Genomic DNA, 10,999 nt, shown 5'->3' with positions numbered 1-10,999 from the left:
CTCTTTGAATATGCAAACGAATATAAATCGCCCTTAAATTCAGCCTTCTGTGAAAAGACAATGGGAAAAGCACGGGGAAAATATAAGAATTTCAGCGAATACCAAGTGGAGGCAAAGGAAAAACATACTATTTGTTCAAATAAACCGTGGTATAATCAACAAAAGGAAGCTGATCGAGTGACATAGCGTGTTGGAGAAACTTGAAAGCTCACATTCACAAATCGCACAGTGCCGGAAATAAAAAAGAAGACACATATCAAAGTCGCCGTGAAAAGCCGAGTTGTAGCCCACTGTCTGAGTGTCATATGAAAGCTTATTAGGGTACAGAGAGAAAAAGGCACACAGGGGAAAAAGCACGAAATGTCAACTTCAATGTCGACATTTCCAATTTAATCACGTACTTTATTTTGTCATTAAAGTAGAACATCATAAACTTCATCTTAAAATCGTTTAATTAACCAGTTTCTCAAATCACATTGTAATTAAAGTAGCACGTTAAATGCTTTGTTTTGCATTTGATCTTCTATGTGCCTATGTGTGTGAATCTCTACTTGCTTCTTAAACCGGCTCTCTTCCTCCAACTGGACACAGAATCCATTACATTTGTGATATTACATCTCTCTGAATAACTAAAATACTGAGATGTATACGTGATATCATTTTCATGATGATAGGAGTTAAATCACGTTATTAAACATGTGTTTCACTTCGATGAAATAATTTATTGCAGCAGTACTCAGGGGCGGCTCTAGGCTTGTGATGGCACTGGGCAGAGGAAGAATCGGTGGCTCCTTCACCCCGCCAATGTCATGCACGGTGGATGGTCACATCCGTTGCAGACACTGCATAGCCGCCTCGTGCTCATGACACAAGCATTTAACTTTTGCCAAAATTTGTCGCTGCGTTTTTAGCTGTGTTATTATTTTCTCTTTCTGTGTTATATTCAATATACAGTATATTGGCGTAGCCGTCACTGCAGACCTTGCTTTTCTTTCCCCAAGTAACCGATCGACGCACAATCAGCTCTGTAATAGAAGTTAAGCCATCTGTAAGCTTAGCGCCGATTCTTCAAAACGTTTAAGGAACATTGAAATATCTTCGTAGTACATGTTTAATTATTCTATCCTTAACGACACTCCCAGTGAAGAATATAGATTATTTAAATGAAGTTAAAGTTTTATCTGTATAATTTAATAAACATATTTTGCTGCATTTCACCTTAAAAATGATATCATCATCATATGTAAATACGCGCTTTATAAAGTGGCTCAGGTTGTGCGATATTATAATTAGTGCAAGTTTACAGTGGGGTGATTGTACTTATAAGTACAAACCGTTCTACAAGGAGCAATTGATTGAGTGCATTTAAAGTTATTGGAATGAAACTGTTTCTGAACCGCGAGGTCCGTACAGGAAAGGCTTTAAAACATTTTGCCGTGGCTGAGACAGCGTGTCCTTGATGCTGTAATACTGATAATTCTCTTTCCGATCAGCTGCTGCTGTGATTCACACTCAGATACAGTGATATAAATACTCCGAGTCATGCAGTGAGAGTAATATGGAAAAAGATGATCCGCTGTGGCAACTCCTAACGGGAGGAGCTAAAAGAAGAAGAAGAAGGTGCAGTGAGAGTAACAGCGCTAAAGCAGTTATGGTATTTGGAATACTATGGCTGTTCCCTGGACCATTATATTGTTATAAATTAATTACAATCAGATGCGTTACACTAATAAACAATATGCGGTTAGTTTCAGTGTATTTATAAAGCCGCGTCAGGAAAATAATGAGTAACCACACAGGAACAGTACCATTGCTTTGACGCTGGGTGCCGCCAGTCTGCAAAACCGAGCGGAGAACTTGCGTACGACAAGGCATGAGGTACCGTGGAAAAGTGCGTGGCTTTACGCCAAGTGTAGGTTTTATACATCGTGATTTGAACGTGTAAAAGTTCTTACGCAACATTTTTGTGCATAAGCACCGTTTATACATGAGGCCCCTGGTGCAGCTGCATTGTTCTTATGTGTGAGTGGATGTTTCTTGCAGGGAGGACTTCTGTTCTGGACAGTGTAGTACAAATGCAACATAGAGACAAGGGCATTTTTGCATTAACATTTAAGGAGTCCTGAAAGTGTCAAAAGGTAAAATTTGCATCTTTAATTGATCACCAAGGTGTGTTGGTGCTTCAGATTATTGACTATGAGTGCAGCATGCTTCTATGTAAGCATCTACAGGATCGTTGTTCTTTTATAAATAGATTGGGGGCAGCATAGATGGCTGTGTATGAAACCAGTGTCTTTAATGGCATCTCTCATATATTTTTGTCCTAAGTATTGTTATTGCAAAGAATCAATCCACCTCGCAACTTACCAGAGTTTGAGGATCTGCTGCTAACATTCTTGTGCCATATACCACTGGACACCTTCACAGGTCTTGTTGAGTCCATGCCTTAAAGGATCGGCACCACACAGAAGAGCATCAGCAAATTAGGCATTTTGTCATAATATTTTATCTCATCAATATGTAATTGAATGCAAAAAGTTCTCTTGAAATTAACAAAAATAGGGCAAATATTTTTTGGTAAAAGAGACTGTAGGTTCCTTCAAACTAAATGCCAAGATAGAAACTTTATCATTCTAATTAATTCAGATCAATTACATTAACATTCTAAAATCTTAAAAAAAATCCATATTTTTATCTCCAACAAAAAAAAAATGGAAGTAACACATTGACACAAGTATTGAGACATTTTGCTATGACACTTGCAATTTGTCTCAGGTGCTTCTCATTATACTCATATTGATCATCTTTCAGATATTTCTTCAACTCATTTTGAACCCAGCATTGGTCAATTCAGTTAATTGAACATAACTGTGAAAGCCCCATTGACCAAAAACCAGGCCAGAGCTTAGGGACAGGACTGTGTTGATCTGGGAAAGGTTATAAAAAAATTCTCCAGCATTGAAGGTTCCCAAGAGCAGATCAACCTCCATAATTCTTTGAGTGAATTAGGTTTGGAATAACCAAAACTCTGCCTAGAGTTGGCAACCCAGCCAAACTGAGCAATTGGAAGAGAAGGACCTTGGTAAGAGAGGTGATCAAAAACCCAAGGGTGACTTCCAGAGAACCTGTGTGGAGATCAGAGAAATGTCCAGAAGAAAACTATCATTGCAACACTCTATCGATCTGAGCTTTATGTCACCGTTGGGAGTTGTTACATGAAAGTTTGCTAAAAGGCAAGAAGAAACAAGAGTCTTTGGTCTGACGAAACCAAGATTAAACTGTTTGCCATCAAACCTAAGCATCATGTCTGGTGAACCATGGGGATTTTGGCATCATTTTGTGGGTTTATTTTTCAGTGGCAGGGCCTGACAGACTAGTAAGGCTTGAGTGAAAGCTGAACAAAGAAAGTTACAGTCCTTAATGAAAACACTGCCTTTAGAGCTTTTCATTTACATGCCATTGTGTGTTTTGGTTGAAAGCTCCAACCCACTCATGAATGAATTGTTAGAACACATATAAAAATTTGTGAATTTTTTGCAGTTTGATGCTATTTTATCCACAAGATGGTAGCAGAATGCTACCAGGCAATATATCTTTGCCTGAGTACTCCTTGGGGTTAACTGTTTTTATACAGAATTCTGAGCCTGATGGACATAATCACGAGAATCTCCAAGGAAGTTAAAAATGATATTCACTTGCATCAAAACCATTCACAACAATAATACAGTGACAGTGATCCACCACTCAGAAGAAGACCCTTGGTGTGCGGGGCAGGACATACAACAACAACAACATTTATTTATATAGCACATTTTTATACAAATGATGTAGCTCAAAGTGCTTTACATGATGAAGAAAGTGAAAAATTACAAAATAAATAAGAAAATAGTATTAGGGAATACTAATTAACATCGAATAAAAGTAAGGTCCGATGGCCAGGGAGGACAGAAAAAGAAAATCTGCAGGGGTTCCTAGGCCACGAGAGCACCCAGCCCCCTCTAGGCATTCTACCTGACATAAATGACCTCCATCAGTCCTCATTTTATTCAGGGTTCACACGGAAGAACTTGATGATGATTGGTTAAGTGGACTTCTGGCCTTTAATCCATCAATGTAGGGACTTCATGATGCTTTGGTCAGGTGGTGGTGGCGCAAATCACCACCACAGAAAACCAGAAATAGAACAGAAGACAAAGTAGAGGTTACTATGGATTATGGAGCCATCAGGAATCTATCCATCCAATATCCAACATGCTATATTCTAACTCATAGGGGTCTGCTGGAGCCAATCCCAGCCAACACAAGGCAGGAAACAAACCCCTGGCAGGGCGCCAGCCCGCCACAGGGAGCGCACACACACACCCACACACCAAGGACAGTTTAGGATCGCCAATGCACCTAACCTGCAAGTCTTTGGGAGGAAACCAGAGCACCTGGAGGAAATCCACGTAGACAAAGGGAGAACATGCAAACTCCACACAGGGAGGACCTGGGATGCGAACCCGGGTCTCCTAACTGCAAGGCAGCAGCGCTACCCACTGCGCCATGTGCCACCAGCCATCAGGAATGATAATTAAATGCATATACAGAGTATCAGGATTACACTAAAATTAAGCCATGAGAAAGCCATGTTAAAATAATGAGTTTTTAGCAGTTTTTTGAAGTGCTCCACCATTTTAGTCTGGTGAATTCCTATTGGCAAGCTATTCTAGATTTTAGGTGCATAACAGCAGAAGGCCGCCTCACAACTTCTTTTAAGTTTAGCTCTCAGAATAATTAGCAGACACTCATTTGAAGATCTAAGGTTACGATTTTTCAGAGTGCTCTGGACCTCAGACTGGACCCAAGATTCACCTTTTAACAGGTCAATGACTCTAAGCACAAGGCAAAGACAACACAGGAGAGGCTTAGGGACAATTCTATGAATGTTCTTGAGTGGCCCACTCAGAACTTGGACTAGAACCCTATTAAATATCTCAAGAGAGACCTGAAAATAGCTGACCACTGATAGTCTCCATTCAACCTGACAGAGCTTAAGAGAATCAGCAGAGAAGAATGGCAGAAAAATGCCTAAAACCATATGTGGAAAGCTTGTCATGTCAGACCCAAGAATAATCCAGGCTGGAATCGCTGATGTACTGAATAAAGGGTCGGAATGCTTGTGTCAAAGAGGTATTTCAGGTTTTTATTTTTAGTAAATTTGCAAAAATTCCTCAAATTTTGCTTTCTCATTCGGGGGCATTGAATGTACTTAAAGGATTTTAGAACAAAGGCTGCAAAATGACAAAATCTGTAAAAAGGGAAGGGGTCTGAATACTTTCTGAAGGCACTGAGCACACAGGACTTACCTTTAGAGCCATCAGAACACTTTTTTCCAACACTGGAATGTAGAAGTGCCCTTCCATTAAATTGTGAATGTTCTGCTTTTCTTGAACCTGTAACTGGTGCACCTCTTTTCCTGTACGTACCTGGTGCCATTAAAACACCTGCAAACTCTTATGATTCAGACAATCGTTCAAAAAAATGCTAACAAGAATACAATCAGAAATAACGTAAACAAATGCATCAGTTTTTTCAAATGTATATTTTATTCATGTGTACAGTACATTAGTAAACGAGAAAGCCTATGTCATAGATGTCATAGAAGCCAAAATGTTAAAGGCTGAACTCAATACTTCAACTAAAGCTCCAACTGATTGACATCTGGGACAAGGACATTATACTCAAGAATTGGACCAAAGGATTAATTGTGAAAGTCCCAAAGGAAGGGAACCTCCAAGTATGTGACAACTGTCAAGGCCTCACACATCTCTTAATACCATCTCTAGTCTTTTGTTGAGTTCTCTTGACCAGAATTTATACAGCTATTGAAACCAATCTGGGATTCATGAAAGAATGAGGATGTATGGAATAGATCTTTGCTAAAAAGATCATCCTTGAGCAATGTCTGAAACTGAACAGCCCAGTGAACATCAGTTTCATCAATTTCAGCTTCCAAAAAGCATCTGACACCCTGCATTGAAACACTCTGTGGAAGATCCTAAGGTCTGATGACTTCCTCCAAAAATGACTGCCTTAATATGGTTGTTCTATCAATTATTTTTAATTCAGTCTTATTCTTGATGTACAATCTAAGAGAGTGGTTTCTGGTTGAGATGGATGTGATTTACTTTTCCTAGGTGTTATTGACTACATCATGCAAAACACCACATTATACCACACGAATCCAGTGGCCCTTACTTCCCCAGGTAGAAGACCTGAACTTTGCAGATGACCTTGCTCTACACGTCCATATGCAGGATAAGTCTAATAGACTGAATATATAAGGCAAACAAAGTGGCCTAATTCTCAGCCCTCTCAAAACTAAAGTAATGTACATCAACCCAACAGCTCATGCACCAGGCAGTACGCCTGATAATGCTGCCAGTAAAGACACCCAGGCAAGTTTAAGTAAAGCACCTGCAGATCAAAGTGATTCAGCCTACAGACTATGACTCGACTATATAACTGAAATATAAAGTCTCTTTTACTGAATGAAATCTCTCAAAGTCTTCCAAAATGAAGGCATGAGAAGGATCTGCGAGATATTCTAGCCTGAAAAGATCTAAAATGGTGAGCACTACAGAAAGACAAAATGCCCGAGTATAGCACTTGAGATCAAACATCAGCATCTGAGATGGCTAGAGGATGTGTTTAGAATGGACAAAGAACGTATCTCAAAAGTTGCTCTCAAATGGACTCCATTTGGAAAGATGAAACAAAGATGACCAAAAACATCATGGTGGACGACAATAACATCTGAAGAAAAGGAAATGAACCTCACCTGGGATGAGGCTCAACAAGTTGTCAAAGAGCAGATTAGATGGAAGCAAGTCTGCTCAGCCTCTCATCCCAGCTGTAAGGAAGAGGACTAGTAGTACAATAGTAAGTGAAAATGAGGGTTGCCAATTATCCTTAACATTAAGTGACACACTGGGAACAGTGGCATACAAAGTGGCATGCAATAGTTCAAGCAAGGTCACCATGCACAATCAATTAGGAGACTTCTGTGGTTATACTGGAAAAGAGAGTGTTTTGGGATTTAGTATATCAGAGCAATCCGACAGAAGTAATCCAAGGTTTCAGAAGGCACTGACCTTAAATTGAAGAAAAGTTCTCTCACTCTACCATGTTGCATACTCTTTATTAAAATAATTCATAATGTCTTTTTGAATACACTTCTTAAAGTTAATACTGACATCGGTTTTATTTTGTATTTTTTTTAGTAATTTTTAATTTCTTGTCTTTGTTTCTTCCCAGTCAAGAGTTTTAGAATGCTGCCTTTAATCTCCTTGTTCCGGAAACTGTAAATGATAGGATTGAGCATGGGAGGAACAGTATTGCCCACTATGATCAGCGTGTTATAGGCTTCGATAGACAGTGGAATCCCCAGTCCTGGCAACATGTAGGACAGAAAGAGTGGAATATAAGTTGTCCCAACCACTAACAAGTGAGTCAAGCAGGTGCTGAAAACTTTCTTTTTTCCTTCAACTGATGAAATTTGTAATGCTGCTTGAGTAATTCTAATGTAGGAAAAGAGAATCAGCAGCAAAGGACCAAAAGCAAAGATGACGGTTATTGTTGACAGGTAAGTTAGGAACTTGGGATCGTCATTGCATGCAATTTGAACCATTGTAGGGTAATCACAGAAACAAGAAGGAAGGCTGTTGCTTATGCAAAAAATCAGTTCGGTAAGTAATATTGTCAGTGGGGTGATGATGATAACTGCAATTACATTAGCTTGCAAGAGGCACGCCAAAGCAGTTTTATTTGTGACAAGTGATGGATACCTCAAGGGATAAACAACAGCAACATAGCGGTCAAGTGCCATGAGGCATAAAAGAAGAGTTTCAACAGCAAGGATGTGGGCTTCAACGTGAATTTGTAATGCACAAGGTCCATACGAGACAGAGAGTGATCCGTAGATCATAGCGGCCAGCATGCGTGGAATAATATTTGTGCTATTAATCATATCAACCACTGCAAGTGCCGCAATAAAAATGAACATTGGTGTCTGATGCTGGTGGTTTATCACAATGACCAGAATAACCAGCAAGTTTCCAGTAAAGGATATTAAAAAGATTAAAACAAGAGCAGCAATCGTATAAGTCCGTTGTCCAGAATCGATCACACATTGCAGCACAAACTCAGTCACTGAAGTGAAAGAGGTGTTCATCTTCGAAGAATATCGGCTTCAGCTGTAGGAAATAGAAAAATAGAAATTAGCTATCATTGTCCATTATTATAATGTCAAACCTCTGAAATCAGTAAAGATCAAGGCACCATGCAGTCCCGACATTGATGGATTGAAGGCCAGAAGTCCACATGTCCATCATCATCAAATTCTTTTATGTTAGGTAGAATGCCCAAGGGGGGACTGGGAGGTCTTGTGGCCTCGGAAATCCCTGCAGATTTTGTTGTTTTTTTTCTTCACCCCTCTGGAGCTTTTTTTGTTTTTTCTGTCCTCCCAGCTATCAGGCCTTACTTTATTCTTTGCTATTTAGTATTGCCTAATCTTATTTTTATATTTCTATTTTTCATAAACTTTTCTTTTCTCATCTTGTAAAGCACTTTGAGCTACATCACTTGTATGAAAATGTGCTATATAAATACATGTTATTGCTGCTGTTGTGATATTACAACCTTGATGAAGAAGAACCTTCTCCATCTCAGCCTGGCAAAGACAGACATTTTTTTAATATCCCAGCTCATCCATCTATTCACCACTAAATCTCTGCTTAGCTCAGCTCACTATCGTTGACACCTCCCAAGTCTGTACACTACCTTGTAGTGTCGATCAATGGCCATCTGTCCTTCAAGGACCATTTTGCTATGGTCTAACTGTCCTGCAGATTCACTCTATACAGCATCCGTATGGTTAGAACGAAACTGTCAGAGCAAACAGCACAACTCCTGGTCCAGGCTGGCAGAAATCCCAATATTTGTCACCAAGGTGCCGCAGATGATTCAAAATTCAGTGCCAAGTTTGGTGTTCAATCAGCTGTGGAGGGCATATGTCACTCCTCTCTTCAGATAACTACATTGGCTTCCTGCATGTATTAAGTTTAAATCGTTGATGCACACCTACAGAGTATCAATGGGTCAGCCCCTACATATATTCAGACACTTGTAAGATCGTATGATCCTTTTCAACCACTCAGGTCTGCTGAAGAGCGACATCAGGTGATGCCACATCTATGTAGCATCAATTCTTAATCTAGCTCTGCCATGAATTAAGATCATGTTTATTTGTTTACATTTTCATTTCTTTGCTTAGCAGATGTTTTATCCAAAGTGATTTAAAAAAGATGTCAACATAATCAAGTAAACATCAGTCTGGAGGTACAAAATTGATCCTCACAAGTGAAGAGCTCAGAACTAAATGTTAGTTGGTTACACTTTTTGCTTACAAAAACCTAACCATTAGACAAAAATTCACAAAAGAGTCTCTTCTAACACTCCTTAAACAAACTGAAGCAGTCAGAATGGAGTCGGGCAGCTTGTTCCACCAGCTAAGAGCTGCACATGAAAAGAGTCCACTTTGAAGTGGCAAAAGGTTTCTATACAAGTGAACATGCATTCCATGTTTCTAATGCATGTTTTAGAGCAAGGGTGCCCAATGCGTCGATCGCAATCAACCGGTAGATCGCAAAGGTAGTGCAGATCATGTTGCATTCAAATCGTTAAGTCTATCATATATCCTCCCTTTGGCATTTGCCACTTGATTGACATACAGGGTGGCCAGTCTGAGATCTCTTTTCTTCTAACACACTGGTCATCCTGCATGCACAATCAAACACGTGAGCTACTGCAAAACTCTGGCTATGATCTAGTTAGCCTTCCAATTTATATCGACGAAAGAAGGGATTTTAAAAAAATTGTTTGGGGAGCGTATGGGCTGGATGTGGAATTGGAGGAGGATTTTTTTTCTCACAATGTCACAGTCGAAGTGCATTTGTCTGATCTGTCAATCTATCATTGCTATTCCAAAGAAGGAAAATGTGGAAAGGCACTTTTGAACTGTTCATAAAAACTATAAAACTGACTTACTTCCAAAAAGCAATCTGGAAAAAGAGAAAGGAGAAGGAACTAAAATCGCAGTTAATCAGACAACCGTCATTTTTCAGCGCCTTGATTTGGGGAACATCCAAAACCTCGCGTCAGAGCTGGAGATGCAATGGAAGGTGTGTGCACAACTTGACAGCATATGCTACACAGAGCAGATTGAAAATTGCCTGTCAGACTTTGACAGATGGTTTCAAGACTCAGCTTTACTTGAGCCAATCGCTACATTTAAGTGTTATCCATTTAGGGAAGATGTTGAGGGTGATTCACTCGCATCAGAAATTGCAACACTCTTTCACCTAAAACTCATCTACAGTGGAGGATGAGATTTTGACACTACAGGATGACATTCAGCTGAAGTATGGGGATCATGGACAGTTTTGGAACTTACTCACAGAGGAAAAGTACCAACACATGAGAAAATGTGCTACCTCCTTGACTGCATTATTCAGCTCTACTTATTTATGCGAGTCAGCCTTTTCCCACATGAAGATTATTAAATCCAAATACTGTAGTGACCATAAATGTATTTAATTGTTATTGTGCGATAAGGGTTATTCAGCTATGCAAGGTACAAGAACATATATTTTATGTATAAAGTATACTCAGTATATATATATATATATATATATATATATACACATATATATATATATATATATACATATATATATATATATATATATATATATATATATATATATATATATATATATATATATATATATATATATATATACTGCTGCCTGCAGTAAAAGACCTGGGTTCGCTTCCTGGGTCCTCCCTGCGTGGAGTTTGCATGTTCTCCCCGTGTCTACGTGGGTTTCCTCCGGGCGCTCCGGTTTCCTCCCACAGTCCAAAGACATGCAGGTTAGGTGGATTGGCGATTCTAAAT

The 10,999-nt window shown here is 39.3% G+C and overlaps 1 protein-coding gene across 1 annotated transcript; it reads right to left on the bottom strand.

The window, feature by feature from the left end:
- Positions 1 to 7,261: 7,261 nt before the first annotated feature.
- LOC120524260 (olfactory receptor 13G1-like) lies at positions 7,262 to 8,215 on the bottom strand. Its single transcript, XM_039746117.1, has one exon. It carries the CDS (start codon positions 8,213 to 8,215, stop codon positions 7,262 to 7,264), a length of 954 nt encoding a protein of 317 aa, XP_039602051.1.
- Between the last annotated feature and the right edge of the window lie 2,784 nt (positions 8,216 to 10,999).

This window comes from Polypterus senegalus, chromosome 2 (assembly GCF_016835505.1).
Source record: "Polypterus senegalus isolate Bchr_013 chromosome 2, ASM1683550v1, whole genome shotgun sequence".
Lineage (NCBI taxonomy): Eukaryota > Metazoa > Chordata > Cladistia > Polypteriformes > Polypteridae > Polypterus > Polypterus senegalus.
Note: the sequence above shows the minus strand (reverse complement) of the source record. Positions and strands in the feature narration are given on the sequence as shown.

Excerpts from the sequence above, each read along its gene's own strand:
- LOC120524260 (XM_039746117.1), bottom strand. The coding sequence starts at position 8,215 with ATGAACACCTCTTTCACTTCAGTGACTGAGTTTGTGCTGCAATGTGTG.